This window comes from Aulonocara stuartgranti (genome assembly GCF_965226115.1).
Source record: "Aulonocara stuartgranti genome assembly, chromosome: 18".
In the NCBI taxonomy this organism is placed as follows: Eukaryota; Metazoa; Chordata; class Actinopteri; order Cichliformes; family Cichlidae; genus Aulonocara; species Aulonocara stuartgranti.
The window spans coordinates 6,781,428-6,802,692 of NC_138954.1; the positions used below are offsets into that span (position 1 = coordinate 6,781,428).

General features: G+C 39.3%; 2 protein-coding genes across 2 annotated transcripts in view; one reads left to right on the plus strand and one right to left on the minus strand.

The window, feature by feature from the left end:
- Positions 1 to 21,265, plus strand: part of LOC309693110 (uncharacterized protein) — a 72,004-nt gene that overhangs the window by 20,935 nt on the left and 29,804 nt on the right. The window lies entirely within an intron of this gene.
- LOC309693109 (Krueppel-like factor 6) lies at positions 8,389 to 16,367 on the minus strand. The gene is made up of 4 exons (XM_082512090.1): positions 16,036 to 16,367; positions 13,263 to 13,845; positions 12,183 to 12,306; positions 8,389 to 11,272 (listed from the first exon to the last, which is right to left on the minus strand). Exons 1-4 carry the CDS (start codon positions 16,135 to 16,137, stop codon positions 11,221 to 11,223), a joined length of 861 nt encoding a protein of 286 aa, XP_082368216.1. The 5' UTR covers positions 16,138 to 16,367; the 3' UTR covers positions 8,389 to 11,220.

Sequence of the window (21,265 nt, forward strand, 5' to 3'; positions counted from 1 at the left end):
AGATGTTTTATTAATTTTGTTTGTAGTCAAACATTTCATAGCTGTTCTGCGTTGCTGGCAGGCATTAAACATGAATGAATACCATTGCTGTGGATTCAGTTTGTTTCTAAAGAATCATATTCCATAAAGCATTGCACATTGTTCACTGTGTAAATGTGTATCTTATATTGTTCAAACATATTTGTTTTTATGCATTTTACCACTGCTATTTACTGAATACTACTCTTGAAATTAGTCTGGGGAAAAAATTATGTCATCATTGACCATACGGAAGGGCTGGAAGTAATTACAATGAGGATTTTAATTTAATTCATAGTCTAGGACTCTCTCTGGGACAATTTTAGATATCTCTTAATTAAAAACTGGGCAACATTTTATAATATGATACAATGTGATATTTTAAACACTGACATTTACCAGTTTCCATTAATTATTTATTCCTTTTTTAAAATCCTTTTGTGATCATGTAATTGATAAACTTCCAAGCAGATTACTGTGACAAATACTTGTTTCAATTTTAATATAGATTGCGCAGATGAATATCACACTACCAAACAAATTAGGGGCTCACTTTTTACAAAACAGCTGAAAAACATTTGTCTTCTCTTCATTTTCAGATAAAAGGTGGTAACCAAAAAATAGGAAATTCTCAAATAACAGCATGCGTTGTTGTATATTTGGGTAAATGAATGCAATAAGGTAAATAACTTAAAAGAGAGGAGCAATTAGTCTCTTTTTTTTTATATATATATCCTGAAAAGGTTGAAATAAAAAAAACAGAACAATTAAATCACACAACATCCCTCTTCACCTCTCAAAAATAGCTCTCATTCACAGATTCATTGATGCAGCTGCTAATCACGCTTTCACGTTGCATTGTTTCACAGAAGAATCCCAATACTTACTTTGTTTTTTGCGTCTTTAGGTCAGGTGAAAGGATTTTAAAACAACACAGGAGCAGATAAATAAACACCAAGTGCTTGTTCTATATTAACATTATGTAATATATTCAGAAATAAAATGACAGGCTGATGATAGAAGCATTAAAGGTTCGGTTCACTAACAAGCTAGCATTGTGGGTATGTGGCCATGGTGGTATGTTGGAGAAGATACCAGTGTGGGATGTGCTGAAAGCACTGAAACCAAGCCATCTATTTCACATGCCACGACTGTATTACGTAACCAGAAGCAGGAGACAGGGAGGAGTAGATTCCTTTGTCATAGTTCAAAGTGCACAGTGAAAAGATAATGGCCTCCTTTTATCAGTAGGCCATAGTAATGAGCTTGTTCATCACTTACGGGAGGAGAGCGTAGGGGAAGGGAAGGATGGGTGGGAGGTCAGAGGGTTGGCGGGTGGTTGCATGGAGTGGGGGCTGAGGAATGCCCATCCATCAGGCGCCATACCCAGAGTCTGGCTAGAGACCCAGCCCCCTCAAACCTCCAGACCTGTTCATCACCGTCTGTACAAGTGAAGAGAAAACTACCACATTATATATGGAGGAACAAAAGTGCCATAATGGTATTGCTTTCAACAAATATGTAGTCTGTTCTCTTTTTCAAATAAAAAAAACAGCCCCAAATATAATAAATTCACGAAATTGTCACATGGGATCTATTCAGTAGAGTTTTAAAACACTCAACTTAAAAAAACCTTCTAGACTAATGTTTTTTAAGTGGACATGCCTGTATTACATATTTTAGAGACTGCTCTGAGGGCACTCTTCACCTTTGCAATGTAGAAAATTGAGTTTCCTAAAGTAGAATTTTAATACAAACCACTCTTTCTGCCTAAGTTAACCAAACAATGAATAAAACAAAAGCAAACAGAGAATGAAAATGAAACTTAAGTTTACATGTAGCATGAAAAAAGCCTTGAAAACATTTGTCTTGAGTTCCACATGGAACAAGTTTTTGTCAGGCTGTTTTCACTTTCATAAGGAATTTTGTAGTGTTTTTAAAAAACATAAAAGCTTATGTTGATAAGCATTGATTTTTTTTCATTGATTCATTCATTGTTTGATATATTTGTCCTGGCCGTCTTCCATCCATCCATCCATCCATCCATCCATCCATTTGCTTATCTAATTCAGGGTCGTGGGGTGGTTTGGCGCCTATCCCAGCTGTCATAGGATGGAAGGCAGGGTAAAGCCCAATGACAGCTAGGATACGGATACAGCAAGTGGTGGTAAGAAGGTTATGGTTTTGAGTCCGCTACCCAACCATGGTAGTAAGTTACTAGCCGTAAGTGTGAATCTTATCTGTCATCATCACAGGCTATGTATCTGTAGTAACATACAAACTACTTTGTGTACTATTGTTGTCATTGTACCTGACAGTCAGTTTCCTAGTCCTCCAGTCTTCCAACTCTAATTTCCCAAAGCAGAGTAATATGGTGAAGATATTAGATTGATTTGTTTTCATATATATCAGTAAAGACAAATTTTGTAAGCAGATTTTGAGCAGGAATCTTGCAGACATCTACATCTACTTGTCACAACATCAGTTTCAGTGCAGCAAACCTGTTTGCTGGGTATTCAGAGCTTAAGGACACTCCCAATGGATTTCGTCACTTGAAGGACAGTCCAGACTATCCAGTCCTGTTTAAACCTGATCATAAGATCAAACAGGTTTACTGCCATGCAGGAGATTTGTGTTAAATACTGAATGTATATATATATTGCTTCATTTAGTTGTCCTGACTTGCTTGTGTATGTCTTTTGCTTTTTCTGCACATCATGTTCACTGATGTGCCCTTAGGAGTTACTGATGTCATATTCTAATGAAAGCATCCAGCACAAATAATCATAATCAGTTCAGCCTTCCAAAAGACTCTCTAATTAGCAACATGATTTAATCAAAGTATCAGCCAAAAAGAGTATTTACTACATAATGTTTTTTTAAAGAGTGAATAGTTTCAGCAATGAACACAACAAAATAACCGAACAAACCTTGTATGTTGATTTTTGCTTAAGTCTATTAATGTAACTCTTATTAAATCAATGGATTTCCATTAAAATTTCTTGCAAGTGTCATACAAAATAAGAAAGACTTGGTCTCAGCTCGTTGTGTCTGATTATTACAACCAGATGAAAGGTTTCCAGGTGGCAAAGACTTGACAGACTACCATCCCAATGTGGGGTCGCTGACTTCCACTTTCCTTCTGGTTCAAGAAGCAACCCCCCTCAGCCCCACAGGACATACAGCTTGTAGCTTAGAAGAGGGGGAGGAATATGCATGGATGTGTATGTATACATATGTGCATGAGGTGAAGCCTTGCTCTAGGGAAGAGCTTGTTCTCCTGGTTGACCTTGAATATTCTCATTCATTTCACTGATAGCTGTGAATATGAATGCATCCTTGACTGCACTTTGCTAAGGTTGAAACTAACCGCAACTAACCTGCCTGATCTAACCTGATACAGGTTCTGTAAGGTGCATAAATTTGGTGTTAAATAAATATTTATCAGATCCTTAAAATTCCCAGTAGGTATTGAGAGTGAACATAAGAAGCGTCTGAGTGCACAGTTAATGACTCTAAATCTAAAAGGAGTATATGTGCTCATTTAGAGAAATCTGGCCTTGAATTACTAAAGTCTGCTTTGCAAATTGTCTCACTAATAAATGTAATTTGTATGTCTCTTTATTCTTTGCATTCACTGTATTTTGTTATGGTTTATTGCTGAGAACCAAAGCAAGTGTAGCGCAGAGTTTGAAGTATTTTACATTAAGATTTCAGGTAACATTAAATGACATTTGATGGCTGTTAGTTCAGTTCAGTTCAATTTTATTTATATATACTATTGAATATTTATATATTCAATATCGCACTCAATAACGCTCTGCTCCAGCATTCTGCCATCAAAAGAACACTGTTTACTTGTTGCCTGTATAAAAGAAACCACATGCCCTCTAATGTTAACATTCATCCATTTTATATTTCAGTTTAACAGCCATGTATGATTGATGTAGCAGTCCATTTTAGCACACTGTAAATCCTACCAGTTATCCTCCTTACCCCACAGTGAAAAGCATGTCCACCAGTGACAGTCTAAGCTGAATATTATTCAAGTGTCGACATGAAACCATGGCAAGGTTACATTAGAGTCAAGCGCCTTTAAAGTGCTCGACTCAAACCTTACATTTGTTTTAACATTGGTTGAGTCCTCGAGTACAGCTCCAAAAATGGCTGCTGTGAAGTGTAGTGTTTAAATAAATGTATGCATCACTGTAATCATTTTGAATTTGAGGCCCAGGCAAGTGACATTATTATTATTAATAACAAGCAGTAATGTGGAAATGAGATAATAATGATTAGAAGATTGAGATTTATTGACATGTGGTTTTGGTATCTAGTTTGAGCAAATGAACTGTTATGATAATTGTGTATTAAAAACATCTTTAAAAGAAATCACATTTCTTTGCATAACCAGGAAAAAAATCATTAGATACAGCTGTAGGCTAAATTCTACCTAGAGTCATGTATTGAAAGATTTAAGGTTATCCTCTCACACTGGTGCTGGTTTTAACTAACTGCTAAGCCTGTCCCTGAGCCTGGTTCTGCCAGAAGATTTACTCCCGTTAAAAGACATTTTTTCCATCCCACTGTTGCCAAAGCGCTTGTTCATTGAGTGTTATCTAACTGTTAGGGTTTGGGGCTCTTTATGTTTTCTCTGTATTATTATTGTACAATATAAAGTGCCTTAATGTCAACATTTTGATAACCCTCAGGGTCAAGCATGACTTTGGATCAGTGGTTGGCATATTATACTGAGAAAACTGCAAGCAGCAGTACCAGTGACCAAGACACTGGCCAATTCCCAATAGGCACTTTTGCAATAGACTAACCGAGGTACCAGAGCTAAATTACTGCAGGACTAGATACCAGAGTGACACGTTGTTGTGGTTAGTCTGGAAATTCAGGTTAGTGGGAAACTGGGGTCAGGTCGTTTGCCATACACAACTGTGGATTCTTTTAGGCTAATTCTAATGTTATTGGGGGTTGTTTGTAGTAAAATAGGTAACCATGTGGTTGCCATATGGAAGAATAACATTTACCATAAATAACCACATAGTTTTGGATGATTATTCACATTTTATAGTATGGAGTTACGCTGGGGGGGGGGGAGTTGGGCTCATTATTAAAATCCTAGTGCTTAGTTGTCGCTTACTCCGAATGCCGGTGGCAGAACAGCTGCTGTGTTGAAGTGTAGAGGTGCTTAAAAACCACCAAATTCACTCTCTCAGATTTTTATTGCTTGTTTTTTTTTTTTCTTTACTTGGATAATGTTTCTGTGGTTCCGGAGGCCTGGTGTAAAACTGAACAGTTAAAGCTGTCATGTCATGGACAAGTTTAAGGGTTATTAATTCAGTTCAATGAATATTTTGCACAGAGACCTGTGGATTTACTGCAGGTCTTATCTTCTGTCATTTTCCCACTATTGACAGTGTGTTGCTTGTTCCGGCTCACTTATGCTTTCATATTCAGTTAGAGTTCTTCTCATTCAAAAATTCTTATGTCCTCTTATCTCGTCAATCGTTTTCTGACTACCGTCCATGGGCCAATCAATCTAAATATCCTTCAGGCATATTTTTGCTCACTCAACCACTCCCCCATCACCACATAGATCTTTAGATTGTTCTGGGAAACTTACCACCAGTGTCTACATTCCAGACAATATTATCCTTTATCTTCATTTTCAGCCTGTGTCTAGCTGTGACCTCACCCATGAGTCTGATTGTTACAAGCTCAACCCCGGGATTCAGTTTAAAGTTACTGAATAATGTTATGTAATAATAAGCTCTGGTGCAAATATCCTTAACAAGTAAATGGAAAGGGCTGGTTACCTTCCATTTTACATTTCCATACATTTTTCTCAAGTATACACAAGTTCCCCTGCAGGGAAAATTGTGCACTTTCTCCACTAAATTGACCAGCCCAACATACCATGCTTGTCTTTAATAGCACACACAGCGGGAAGTCTGATATATCTGGAGAAAGAAAATAAGGCCAATCTGAGTCTGTCGCAGTTATGCATATTTAATTAATTCAATTTTTTTTCATCTCGACCACAAAAATAATTCCATCAGTCTTGGAAACGGCAAACTATTGAAATTTGGCCTTGTGGCCTTGACGTTGTATCTATTAATATCAGGATTAAAAAAATAATCATTCTTTATTTAATCTTCACAGTTTTGTTTCATTTGAATAAAAAAACTTATTTTATGGTGTTATACAGCTTTTGTTGTGGTGATTTGAACTGGAATACCAATAAATATATCTTTAAAATGAAAGGAAGAAATAATAAAACAACCTCTTGAGAGTCCTTCAATTATTTAGGGGCTTTGGGGCATGGAGCATGGCAGGCTCGGTGGAGCAGTGTTAAAGCTGAGGCACTTTGTGCTTGCAATCGGAGATGAAGAGGCTATTTGTCTGTGTAGTGTGCAAAGCTCTTATCAGGGATTTGTTTGTGGCACAACTTAATTTGCATAAATTTCTTGGAGTGTAAGATGAAAACTCTGCGCTCTTGGCTGGAGCAGGAGGAACAGATTGCCCTCACAATGCACATTCCTTCAAACAACTCAAATCGTTGTTCTAATGTGGAACTTAGATTAAGCTTTTCATCTCAATGGTCTGACCATTAAATATTTCTCCTTTTCTCCAAATTTTCACATGCAACAAGTATCCTGGCTGCTTATCTATCAAGTATTGAATCGTGAAGACTATTTGAAGTTTATTACAATTCCTATTTGTTACAGCTTATGACTAACAGCGTTTATGCCCTATGTTAACATTGTACTCAGGGATTGCTGAGATCTGAGAACATGATGACATGTAAGTGAGTCCTATACCCTCACTGAGCACAAAATGTTTATTTGACATTCCTACATTTAAATCAGTAACAAAAAACTAGCGATCTGGGATGTGTAACAACATTTTATTAAAACTATCTCTTTAATTTGTATTTATTTATTTATTTTTTACAAATTACAGCAAAATCATGTCAAGTATTACCAGTAAAATGTATGCAAACATAACTTTCCTTATTTTGGTCAGAGATATCAAGCTGGCCTATTAATGAAGTCGAGGTCCCAGTCTAGTTGGCCTTTGTGTGCTACTTGTTTGAAGTATTCTTTATACATACATCATTGCCCTGCTAAACTTGCAATTAAAAGATGTGCCTGCTGATATTCTGTGTGTTACGGATATGTGAATCTAAAGCCTGGCATATCTGCTTGTGTGATGTGAAAATTATTCCAGGGCCTTAATGCTCCATCAATTCCCAAAATAAAACAAGGACTGAAGGAAAGTTGGGAGTAAAATCTAGTGAAGAGTTTACGTATAATGCCAATGATGCCTGCAACCTACAGAGAGATCTTTGGGCTAACGTAAGCACAGCATCACATGCAAAGTTTAAGAGTGACAGGTAAATGGTTTTTAATAAAAGGTGCACATTGAATGGTTGTGGTAAAGCAAGAAAACTGCAGCTACTACCTGAATGAAAATGTTGCTGTATGGGTATAATTATTTTCTACCAAAAGAATTATGATCCTATATTGAAATATACGTGGGCCATTCATCTTGTCTGAAGCACTGAAATATTGGTGTCCGGGACACTGTGAGCCAAAAGCCATGCACTGTGAAGTTTTAAAAGCTTTTGCAAAGGTGTGTGTGTGTACACACACACACACACACACACACACACACACACACACACACACACACACACACACACACACATATATATTATATATATATGTGTTATTAGGCTGTAGAGCATTACAGTGGCTGTTTTTGGATTCAGATCTATTCAAAAAAACACAGGACACAGTACTGTGGCATGCTGAAAAGATGAGCACATAGACGATTGGATGTGGAAAAAGTATAGTCAGAGAGTTGATAATACAACAAGCAGATTGTTCTCCAAAGCTATTTAAAGCACATGAATGAGCCCTGGGTGACTGGTTCCTTCATTTCCATGAACACATACACATATTAGTGTGTATGTGTTCATGGAAAGGCTGTAGGCACCTTCCCACATATATCCGCACTGCTACCCTAAAGGCTCACTGACCACTAGTGTTTATTTTTCTGTCTCTGAAAATGGTCCCAAACAGATTTACCTGTGCAATGTTTGCTAAAAACTACCCAGTTAGGGATGAAACAAACACCATGCAATGTTTTTGCTTAGGTTTGACAACCACTGGAATAAGAATTCAAATTTTAATGTAAAAAGTTTTTAAAAAGCGCTTATCCTGGTTATAGTCACGGAAACCCTGCCAGTGTGACCCTGGTGCGATAGTTCACCTGGATATTCACTGCTGAATATCCAGTAAACGCTTTCTTTCTGATAATGATAATAATAATAATGGAAGACAAAAAACACACGTGTAGAACCAATAGTCTTTTTATCCATTTTCCAATAAAAAATACATTCATACAGAAACTATTTTACAAAACAATTTCAAATGAAAAAATTTCATTATGCCATAAAATGAACAAAAATAGAGCCTCATATTTTCCATGTTTATCCAATAAAGATTCTCTAGCTAAAGATAGGGCATCTTTGCAGGTCAAGTTGGGGAAAAAATGACATGGCAAATAAAAAAACGTAATACTTAGTGAACACCAGAATTCAAAATTATTACAATTCAAGTGTCCAGAACAATTCACGTCTGAAAGTACTTGTTTTCTTCTTTTTTTCTCTATTAAACATGATAGGCCACGGGTCTAGGCGATACTGATGTCATTTTAAAATGTACATTTTTTTTTCTGACTTTATTATTTTTTTTTCCCAAAAATCAAAACAAAGATGTTACAGAAGCAAATGAAAGGAGTATGGAGTGCATCTATTTTACAATAATTCTTTAGCCTTTTATCGTTCACATTTGGAAACAACACACTGCACTTGTTTTTGGTCCCACACCTGTTCAAAATAGAAGCTTCCTTACAAAATTCTCGTAGTTTACAATGTAACATGTCTTTGTGTTTCTCAGTGTAAAAACAAAAATAACATTGCAGACAAATGAATGTTCAACAGGTTCACCGGAGACGTGTTGAGTTTTAACAAGGCTACCTGTGATGTTGACAAAGTGAGACATTAAGTAACTGATGAATGAATGAATGTTCTTTCTAAAATGTTCCATCTGTCATAATTTTTGTGTATAATAAAGCGGCGCCAAAATATTTCTACAAGTGGAGAAAGTGGCCATGAGATTATCCACTTGTGCGCTCATCTGAATTTTTTTGTTTCAGCTCACTGAGAAGTGTGACGAAGTCATGTTACCCATGTTGAAACATGAACATAGTGAAGTTGGTACAAACAGCTTGTCCTTGTCTCAGCTTAGGTTACCAGCACAGACCTCTAGCTCTGAAACACAGCTCAGCTGAACTGGTTGGACTGGTTTTTTGTACCGTAAAGTCAGATTGTGGGCTGTTAAAACTAGAACTGAGTAAAGACACTGACTCACCTTGGAGGTGAGACTTCCCGAAACATCCAATATCAAACCACTCTTGTGACTGAGAATGTGGTCATTAGCCTACTTTAAATGAGTCATCCTTTGCTTTTGAGAGTATATGCTTGACATAATGGACCCAATGTAAATGTTGCCTTTGCAGTAAATCTTGATTTGCCACTCTCGGTGGCTGACCACACAACATTTCATGAGAACGTGCTTCCAAGACTCTGTACCTTTGACAGCAAGTTACAGTTAATCTGAAGTGCATCCACGCAATCGTATACTACATAGTAGTAAATCAATATAAAAGTGAATTGCTTTTCCAAGTTCTCCACAATTCTGTCTCAGATCTGGATAATTTTGAAGACTATGATTTAGTTCTGAAATATCTATGATATATTTAACACAGACGTGTAAATGGCAGTCATTATGAAGCTGATATAGTTACTTTTGTTTTAATATTCAAGAGTTTAGAGGAGTTTGTCGCAAGGGAAAAGGGCAAAAGGTGCAACTGTATGGATCAGAGCCTTTATAAAGCTATTCAATAACGCACAACTGCATTCGCAATGGTCATTTGGTGTATGTGTGTATGTATAACAGAGTGATCTATTCAACAGGACAAGGCCACTTACATAAGGCATCGGTAAGGTCAACAGTGCATTTACAGACAGAACAAAAGAGAAAAGCAAAAGTGAAGAAAAAGGAAGAAAAATCCCACAATCAAAATATTTGCAAACAGTGGTATCCCCAACTTATAAAGAGAATGAAAGAAAAATATGGCAAAACAAAATGACTGCCTTATGTGTTTTGTACAATACTATGATACTGAGTATTATGAAGGTAGCTGCTCTTGAATGGAATTTTGTTGTCCTATAAGGTGAGCAACACATCCCCAGATCCCATGCAACTTCTGATATAATGGCAATAACTGTGCACAATTGTTGTTGTTTTTGTTTTTTTCCTTTTAAGATACAAAGCTTACACAGTGGAAAACAAAATGAGCTTTATAGCGTGTATGTTTTGAGACAGGCTACGTAATACATTGCACATTTAATAGCTGCACTAAACAAAACAACCTCCCATTTTTAGACAGGGAGCTGTAGTTTCACCTCCAGGCAGAAAGGGGGCAATCTCTATCCAATCAGCCCCACTAAACTACCCCCCTACTCCTCTCCACAGCTGACAGAATCAGTCATGACAGACAGAACTTTTTGCTTGCATTCATTCTTAGAGAGACAACACATAACCCTCCCTCAAAAAGAAAAATAAACCTCCCGAGTATAACATCACCCTTGCTATGTCATTCACTCGCAGTTCCACAATGCAAGCTCCATCCACTCCATAAAGCCAGCACAGGCATCCAGTTGCAGGCACTCACAGTCCCCATGCGCACAGGCAAACACACTGTCAGTGGAGGAATGGCACCCCAACCCCTGGAGTCCCAAATTTCTCCAGGAATAAAGCGTTGAACACCATACAGAAGAGTCTCTTCCCATCTTCTCCAGCCTAGATCTTTCCCATATTGGAGTCTCTTTTTGCCCTCCTGCTCCTCCATAAAAGCCTTTCAAGAGCAATCACCACAGCGAGGTGTTGGAGGCACTAAGTATGGTGCAAATAATAGCCTGCGTTGCTTCATCTTTTTCCACTGACTGGAACACGACGGTGCCCCTGTTAACGCTCCCAGGACACACCGGCCTCGCTGATCTCCACAGGTCAGGACAATTAACCCGAATCATCCCTCAGAGCTCTCAACATGAAGACCATCTTAGATGTGCCTCTTCATGTGCAGCGCCAGGTGGTCAGAACGGGAGAAACACCTAAGAAGAGAAGAAAAACATCAGATCCAGCCACTAAACTGAAGAACTAAACAAATGACTATAACTTGTTGAAGGTAATAAGTTGCTTATATTAACAACTAACTAGGCTACAATGACTAAGTAAAATGCTTCTAAATTCAACTGAATCAGTTAATAGACCAAAAAAACCCCGAAACACTGTAATAAACAAAGCTATCACTTCGGCTGCAGGAGATGAAGGGAAAGGAAATGAAAAATCTCATTTTTAATTGAAGGAGAATGTTCACACATCCATCCGAGACGCTAATCAACACAAGAACCCTGGGGTGGTTTGTTAACATGTGAAACCAGTGAAACAAACAATATAAAGCTTCTTTTTCACCCACCAAAGATGCTTGTTGGATTCCATTTAGATTAAAGTACCTATGGCTATGCAGCCAATTTTATTCTGCTTGTTTGGTATTGGATACTATTCTTACTCTCTGTGCTATATAACATGAACACGTGATAGATTGAAAGAATGGGCTCATGCCTCCCCCTTCCACCTAGTCCCTTATCCCAGTCTGTATAGGTTTGGCTGATGTTTTAAATAGCGCCCTGGTAGAAGAGACCCAAACTTCACGCTGTTCAGTCTCATCACACTCCTCCCATCCATTGTACTCAACTCTTTTTATCCACCCCCTTGACCTCAACCATTTTCATCCTTAACCTTCATTCATCCCTCCCACTAGCATGTCATTTTGATAAACTAATTTGCTGCTTTCTTTGTCAGTAAAGAAATGCTTGGCACTCAAAATATAAAGAAGGGGAGTAGTTCTTATGAAGAGGGGTTAAATTAATTTACAGCACTTTGTTTTGAGAGGCATTTGCTATTGTAACAAAAAAAAATGTGACTAATCATGGTGACATATGACAATAAAAACCATCTCACCTGTCGCAGTGACTGCATTTAAATGGCTTTGCTCCAGTGTGCTTCCTGAAGTGTCTGGTGAGTTCATCGCTTCGTGCAAAGCGCCACTCGCAGCCTTCCCATGAACACCTGTAAGGCTTCTCGCCTACAAGAATGAACGTAAAGAAAAGCAAAATATTAAAGCCAGCCATGTCATTTTTCATCTGAGTTCAGAACCTTGCATTTACTTAGCTATTCAAGCAGCCTCTGCAGGTTTACCAGAGAGTTAAGAATTTCTAAATCATAATATGAATATTTTAAACTACAATTTCTCAGATATACAGCCAATATTTACAGTACAGGAGGTAAAATAAATATGATCCTGTGCAGGTGGTTAGCAGATTAGGCTGACTACTGTAAGATGAATAGAAAAACAACCTCGTGCCTTGTGGGCCTCAAGAGCTGTGGTATGCAGCTGTAAGAAGCTGTTAGAGTAGAAGGCTTATGTAACAGGGGGCGAGCTACATGAAAAAAATAGAGACTGTTCCTAATGGTCCTACAGACCATTAACCATCATTAACCATGTGGCTAACGTGGCTGGAGAACGATGCTAGGAATGTGACTTCCTCTGCTAATGGAGGGCCAAGCTGTAAACAGCCTGGCAGAGGTCAAAGGTGACAAGGGAAACTGCTCACATTTGAGCCTCTAACAAAACAGTGCAAATGTCAGATTCCCATAATGTTTCACTCTCTCTCTCTCTCTCTCTCTCTCTCTCTTTTTTGGGAAGTTGTATGCAAATGAGCGAGTTTCGGAAGCTTTTCCCATGGTGAAATCTGAGAACTGTTGATTTGTTTTCAGGATCCACATCCTCTGGGTGCTACTCGGCCACAAAAGAACATCCCTCCCCTTCGCGTCTCTCTCCCTCTCTCACGCACTCCCCGCCTCCCTTTGCCCTGCATGAAGTCACGTTCCTCTGTGTGAATTAGGTCATAGTTGAGAGCATTCCTCCTGACAAACTATTCAAAGTATGTGGGAGTATTTTTTTCAGAACTTTGAGCAATAACTCAGCGCTTCAGCTCGGCTATCGTCACTTTTGAAAGGCTCACTGTCAGGCCAGTTTACCTGTGTGTGTCCGCTGGTGTGCTTTGAGGTGCGAGCTCTTGGTGTACACCTTCCTGCATCCGTTGAAGTGACACCTGTGCACACGCCTCCTCCCGTCAGGTGATGCCTCCCCGCTGGTCAGACCTGACCTTTCCAGGCTCCTCTCCATGCCCCCAGCCCTTATTTTCCCTGTTGAATGCATCACTGTCTGTATCCCAATCCACGTCTGGGCTACAGAGCCCTCCTTGCCGAGCTCAGGTGAGGATGGTGGTGTGCTGATGATGCCAGAGGCCACGTCATCGCCGTTGTCGGCCAGAATATCAGTTAAAGAGCTGGAGGTGAAGTCGAGGGTAGGGGAGAGCTCCTCTGAGCTGTCCGAGGCCTCGCTGCTGGCATCGGAGTTGAAACCACCAGCATCATGGTTCTGGCTATCCTGATTGTCTTCCTCCTCCTTAATGTGGGTGATCTTTGGGTCCGACTCACTTGACTTGTCCCCGCAGGCAAGCAGCAGCTTGCTCCACAAGTCTTCCTGGGTCTCAAATTTAAGGTCTGTGGCTGAGACGTAAGGCTCGCTCTGGAGGTATCTCTCCAGCTCGAGACATGTCTGTGTAGATGAAAGACAAGATAGAAATGAGTTCAATGGAGCACAGAGCCAAAGGCGTGTAACAGAACTCTTACATTCAACCTGAAAGTCCTTAAAACCACCAAAAAAGACCATTTGTTTTTACAGGAAACACAAGACTCCGGTATTCTCCTCTGCACTGTATTTATTCTAAGCAGCAGCAAAAAAGGGGGTATGCTGTGACACTGTAACATCACCAGCCCTGTTTCTTCTCTGCCTGCAGGAATGAAGTAAGACACAATGTCCTATGCAGAGGATAGTCAAGTACACTCTAAGTGTGTTCTCTGAGCCCATATCAGGGAGGATTACAAGCACCACATTTCCTTCTGAGAGACTGCAAGAACAAGGTGCTCTTACCCACGAACGCAGGCATGGTTTGAATGTGTGTAGGTGTGTGCAGAGGTTGGTCATGAAATTTACATATGCTACAGAGCCCCCCATTGGGTTAGGGAAGTGCTTGTAGATCTTTTAAATCTATCAATTATTCAACATAATGTGGATTTAATAATGCATTTGGAGGCATTGCTAGAAATAACATAGCACACCAGGGACTGAGTGGAGGGAGGTCTGGTTCATGGGGGTTCATAAAAAGCCTGGCATGAATACTGCAACAGCCACTGTGGATTGTGGGCCTGTTTTCTGTGAAAAGGAAGTGAGAGAGCACTTCCTTAACCCTCTGCAGTCAGCAAGCACAGGCCAGATACGAAGGCCACAAACAGGCCTGTGCAGTTTCCTAATGAAGCAAATATAAAATTACAGCCAAATGTTATTATAACAGAACTGACTGGAACAGTGGCAGCCAAAGCTTGAGGAAACCTGGATCCAAGAGGTCATGGGACAAATACATTTTTCGGACTTTTTCCAAACTCCTCCTAAAACGATTTATTCCCTTAGAGAGAAATTGACATTTTCCTAGTTGCTTGGAAGTTTATAGGGTCAAAATGAAAATGAAACTATCCGAGAGGGGACTATCCCTCTTTGGCTGATCTGGTTACAGGCAGCACAAGCATCACTTGACAAAACGCTAAAATAAAGGAAGAACGACAAATCTCACCAACAACATTTTTAAAATATTATAATAATACCATACTGAATAAATAAAGCTTATCTAGAGATGGAGGATGAGATGGAATAAAATGAAACCACAGGTACCAGGCAGCAACTACAAACACCTTTCGTGTGTATATATATATATATTCATTCTAAAAGAGGACTATCATGGGAAAATCTTCGTGTCTTGGGAATGAAAAAGAAGGCATTGACTTCATATGTTTCTTGTCAGCAGTGCTGGATAAATCCCAGGCGAGCTTTAAATGCCTGAGAGGGCGACTTGGAATGAAGCCCGGCCATATCTGATAGACGGGGAGACAGCGAAGACTGAAGAGTAAGGCCAATTCATTTCCCAATCTGAGCAAGAAGCGACTTGTACCCTTCCCGTCACTACCAGTGTAAAACTCCACTGTTTTGTCAACCAGGCGGCCGCCTGGTCGAGCAACGGTTCAATAGAAACCAGCCTCTCTCTTATTCTCTCTCTTTCTGACAGTCTGTCACTCTCATTTGTATGTGTGGGTCCGTGTGACAGCAAGAGGGAGTGAGCGGCAGGCAGAGGGGGCAGAGAGAAAGTCAGGAGGAGGAGATACGCGCAAAGGCGCACGGCTCGCCATTCACTCGCTAAATCTGCAACACGGCGTGTTTTTCATTTATCACAAACCGATGTGCCTGTATAACCTGCATGCCTGAGTCCACAATACGAGCAAACCACCACTGAACAACTGTGCGCGCGCCGTAGCACCAGAAAATACTGTAAAAGTACAACTAATTTAAAGCATATTTTATGAAATGCGCCAAAAAACTAAAGAAGACACGTAATAAGTCTGCATTTTTACAAACATACTAAAAAAATACTGATCTGTCACGAGGGGAACTTGCACCATTTCCCCTATAACCGGAGGCAAACCAAGTTTTGAGAAATAAATTTATATTAGCTGCATTACTGAATCAAACGCGCGCTCACATTACATGAAACTACTCTGACATTTGCCAGTCGGCGCGCAGCTGTCACTTAAAACAAGTTTCTGGAAATTACGCACTCTGCTGGCACTTCACACATGAGCCTGTGGCACTATCTGTCAAACTGAGGAATCGAGTGTTTGGAATCAGTCGTCAGCCTACCTGCTGCCAATACTCTTCCAGAGATGGTAAAGCTGAAAAGTATCCAGTGTCGTGCACAATTTGGAGCTCCTGGAAGATGCTACACATAGGGATGACATCCATTTCACTCCTGAGATTTAGCCACAAGGATAAGCGAATTCAAGCTTGTGAGGAAACGAAGCCTGATGTGTTCAGAGAGAAGCTGGAGTCTTAGCTGTATTTGCATGTATACTAGTCTGGAGTCGTGCACTTCCAGTGGAGGTTTTGAGCGTGAGCGCACAACACCGAACTCTGCAAAAGTCCGTCAGCGCACTGTAAACTTCCCCCCCGATTCAAAATTACAGGCAAACCCACCCCCATGTGATTACATTACGTTACGGCACGTCTACCAATGGGCTTGCAGGAACTTTACAAAGGCCTACCAGACCACTTCCGACCAATAACGAGCGAGAGCAGAGTCATCCTGTGTGCCGTGATTGGTGCAGAGCTAGAAGCCTCTCTGGCTCCCATTGGACTAAATCAGCGCTATTTTTAGAACCGTATATAAGCGAGACTCTCGTTTTACCACAACGAGGAAGTTGAGTTTTCTACTGATTCGACTCTGAGCGTCAGCCGCTCCGGATCAGCGGCAGGAGAAGCGTCCGTCTCTAAATAGACATGGCTATCTTTATTTCCTCACACACGCACTAGTTACTCTCGTTCTCTTGGCGAGTTGCGCTATGAATCATACGAGCGTAAAGAAAATTGCTCTCCTGCCTGTAAAACGCAAGTTCATGACAACAATATTCAGACGCGTCTGCAGACTCGGGGGGATCATCAAGAACCTGATCAATTTCTGTGCTCTGTGAAACAAATGTGATAGACTTCATCTTTTCATGGCTGCCCAGAGATCCATGAGCATTATTATGAGTCTCTCTGTGACAGTGTAGACAATTTAATAAGCTATTAAGTTATAATAGAGTTGCCATAAAGATGATTATTCACATAATGCTGTGCGGGTTATTGTAGTGGCAGCAGCTTGAGGCATAGCGTGAGGGACAGGTTAGATTTTGCTGGGAATGATGCACATTGGCAGGCGCTGTGTGCGGATGTGTGCGTTTTAATGTCAGTCACCTGTGGCTCTCTTAAGAGCGTACTGCTTTTGCAGGAAAAAAGTGTATGACTGTAGTTGCTTGTAAAACCGCATCAACTTATTTCCTCTAGAAGGGGGAAAGTAGAACAGGTTAAAAACAGTGTTGCCACCCATGGTGCATGGTGAGAGTTCCTAATGCAAGACGGCAATATACCTCTACTCTAAAATGACACGTTATAAATACATTCTGGCACACTCCCAGAAATATATTTACCTCTTTCACTCCTTTGAATGTAAATTGCTTTGCTTTCCCACATCTCTCCTCCCAGAGATCAAAGAAACATGAATATTAATCTGTGTTAATACATGTACAAGTTGGTATATGATGAGATTTATGTCCTCCTTGTGTGCTATGCTTCATGCTTTATTATGTTGTTTGCATAAAAACTCAGTTCATTAAAAAAAGTCCCACAGGTGATAATTTCCACGTTTTGAAATACAGTTGATAGAAACTATAGCTTGTGCAAGAATTTGACTTTTATTTTGTTAAGTAGGGAGTCAGATTCCTCATATCCTGTCAGCAAATAAGGTTAACTGATACTTAAATCACTTTGAATGTGTCCTCTATCACTCCAAACACTATGACTAACACTGAGCTATCATTAAGATTATGAGTGCCTAGAATACTGTATACAGTAAATTTGAGCAAAAATTCATACTGAATTACATAAGATGCGAGATTAAGTTAAAGTTAAGCAGAACAACAGTGGCATTGACAAGTTAAAGGCAGGCGATGTGACAAACAACATGTTTGGAACAGAGTGCCATTGTCTGGCACATCGGCCCGGTCGAGCGCCTCCACAGCGGAGTCTCTTTTGTTGAGCTCTCGGCTGTGGCCACATTTGCAGCACTCAGCAGCATCACATTTTCGCATGAGTCTGTGGGTTTTATGGACAGATAAGACTAGGATGGGTGCTCTGTCATGACATACATGACTAAAGGGAAGCATCACTGCAAAACTTTCAGGCTGTAAATTGGGACAACAGAGAATTTACAATGTTACAAACCATAAAGTCAGAACACTCTGATTATTATTACATAATTTTATAACATATGTTTTTATGCGTATATGAAAAATGAAGTTAGAGAATGGGAGACTGACCTCTTAAATATTAAGTGATGAGAAACTATGGCCCATTTCTTTACCCTCAGCTCAAATATACCAAGATGTTTAAAATGTGCACGATAAAAGTTACAAGAAGGTTTCCACACAACAGATGCATTTACAATGCTGTGAAAAAAGTATTTGCCCCCTTCGTGAGTCCTTATTTTTTGCATATTTGCCACATAACATAAAAGGCTATATGTGATAAAGTAATTACCCCCTAATTGCTCCCCAAACTCATTGACTTGATGTGCCACCCTTGACAGCAAGAACTGCAATAAAATGTGTGTTGTAACTGGCAATGAATCTTTCACTTTTTCTGCAGATGGATTTTGACCCACTCTTCTTTGCAAAATTGTTTTAATTCAACCACATTGAGGGGTTTTCAAGCATGAACAGCCTGTTTAAAGCCATGCCAAATCATACACACATCCAGCTAATCCAAGTAGTTTGAGCTTTAGGGTGCAAATTAATAGCCAGAAATTCTCCTTTAGGATTTTCTGTTAGACAACAGAATCAATATGGCAAGGTTCCGAAGCAGCAGAACAGCCCCAAACCATCACACTACCATCATGATATTTGACTCTAGCACAAGGTTCTTTTGATGAAATGCTGTTTCTGGACTCAAACCTTCCAAAAAGTTCAACTTTTGTCTCATCAGTCCACCTGATTTATGTCAATGACTTGTTTCCAATCTGTTCTTGAGTTTCTTTACATTAGTTTGTTTAGCCTGCTTTAATTTATCAGGTTGTGTTTAAGTGATTTACTGATTGAGCAGGTCTGGCAGTGATCAGTGAAATAATGAAATTGAGCTCAGCTTCCCAGAAAATTAGGTTAATCATAGTTAATTCAAGATTTTATTTCAAGTAATTGAAACAATTACTTTTTCCACATACAGCCAAGTAGGTTTGGCTAGCTTTATTCCCTTAATACCGTGAACAAAATCCCATTTAAAAAAATAAAAATAAAAATCCTTGTCTAAAATAAACACTTGTTTGATGGTGTGGAACATGTAAGTGTGAGAAATACGCAAATGATACGAAAGAGGAAGGTTTCAAATACATTTCCACAGCACTGTATATAAAATGGAATTAATCAAAGCTAAGCTACCACAGAATAAAAATGTAACACTTGTAAGCAGTTTGTGGCTGTCTGGATGAAGGTGCAAAGACACATCTGAACGCAATTTTCTTAAAAAGCTAACAGTGCCTAGCTTGATGCTAATGATGCTATGCATTGAAGAGAATGCTAATTGGCTGGAAAGTTTGCCTGAACAGGGAAAGAAACAATAACAGAGGCCACTGTGAGGAACAAGAGTAAAAAATAGATTATTGGACATGAGTAGTGTACCAGAGGATGAAATTGTAATGATGATGTTATGAAGAAAATAGAGAAGCAAGAAAAGCATATATCTCTAAGGAATAGAGAGATGATTAAACTTGTGTATTAACATCATATTTAATGTAAGTGATGGTAGGGAAATACCAGTACCTTAGAGCAGTGGTGCCCAAACCCTGGGCCACGTACTGGTCCGTGAGTCATTTGGTACCAGGCTGCAAGAGTTGAGGCTCGGGTGTGAGATTTATGGTTTTCAGGGTTTTTATCGTTAACTCTGTTTCCCTGGGTCTTTTCCCGTGTTGTAGTTGTGTGTCTTATTTTGAAATAAATAGTTACACGTTACCATAGCGACCAGAGAGCATTAAGGGGCAGAGAGGAGGATGTTACTCTCAATGTTGTTGACGCATTTCAGGAGGACGCTGCTAGTGAAGTTACACAATTACACAGTGAATTCGCGTTAATTATTATCTTTACAAAATACCACAGTTTTTGTCTTTGTCATATCATTTTATTTTGTTGTATTTATCCACGACACCTTAAGGCCAGTCCGTGAAAATATTGTCTGACATTAAACCGGTCCGTGGCGCAAAAAAGGTTAGGGACCGCTTACTTGGAGTATGCATCTGTGACCTGATTTATACTACTTAGGTACTATATATTAACTGGTATTACATATGGTTTGTTTTGTTTTACCAAGGATGCACAGTTTGTTTTTAATATGCTGCTGTAAGCAACTTCTCTCTGTTAAATACAGCTTGGACCCGCTGTTTCCATCAGCAGCACAGCATAAGCAGATTTTGTCTGCAGACTGAATATATTCATGTATCATTTGCATGTAGCATGAAAAAGGGATACAAATTATGTTAGAAATGCATTTTCATTGAGGGGAAATTATTATTATTTTCATTTGACTTGCATTAGTTATTGCAGTTGTGGCTTGTATGGAGCATGTTTTTCCCTTTATTGTACATTGACAATAAAGAGCTATTCTATTCTGTTGTCCCAAGAATGCAGTACAGTCACAACGTTTTAAAGTGACACTTTTGCTGTCATAAAAAACAAACAAAAAAAGCACTTCCTGCATGAAGTCTATATTTATCGTCTCTGTAGATATGTCATCAAATCAGATTCCTGCCAATTTTTTGTTCTGTGTGGTGGACGCTGATGCAAAGAAAACGAGTCATATAATTACAGTTGCCATGAGTTATCTTGGCTGCAGTGCACGTGGGATGCTGATCTGTGTTAGGATGAATCCATAGCAACAAAATATTGGGCATAAACAGCATGCAGGCAAGCAGCACAGATACTATCACGCCATCTATCCTGTGTGTATTTGAATATTTATCTGTCCTATGTCTCAACACTTCATATACAATGGCTTTCCTACCCGACACTGGGCAGGTTTGCAATTACGTAAACGATGCAAACAATACTGGTTCAGAAACGATTTATCAAAAATATCACATCACATGTAAAACAAAGGGTTTTCCATTTTTTCAGTCTACACCATAATTATTATTTTATTTTACACATAATTTTATTGACAATAAGACATGCTGCCATTTCTTTTAACACAGCTAACAGCTAAGAACACAACTTTGTATTCATACCACATGCTGCAAACTGAATAAGCAGCCAGTACATGACACAGGCCACAAAGTCAGGTCTTTTTTAAA

Excerpts from the sequence above, each read along its gene's own strand:
- LOC309693109 (XM_082512090.1), bottom strand. The coding sequence starts at position 16,137 with ATGGATGTCATCCCTATGTGTAGCATCTTCCAGGAGCTCCAAATTGTG. Across the intron at positions 13,846-16,035 it reads TGGAAGAGTATTGGCAGCAG|ACATGTCTCGAGCTGGAGAG; the intron begins GTAGGCTGACGA and ends TCATCTACACAG. Across the intron at positions 11,273-12,182 it reads AAATGCAGTCACTGCGACAG|GTGTTTCTCCCGTTCTGACC; the intron begins GTGAGATGGTTT and ends TTCTCTTCTTAG.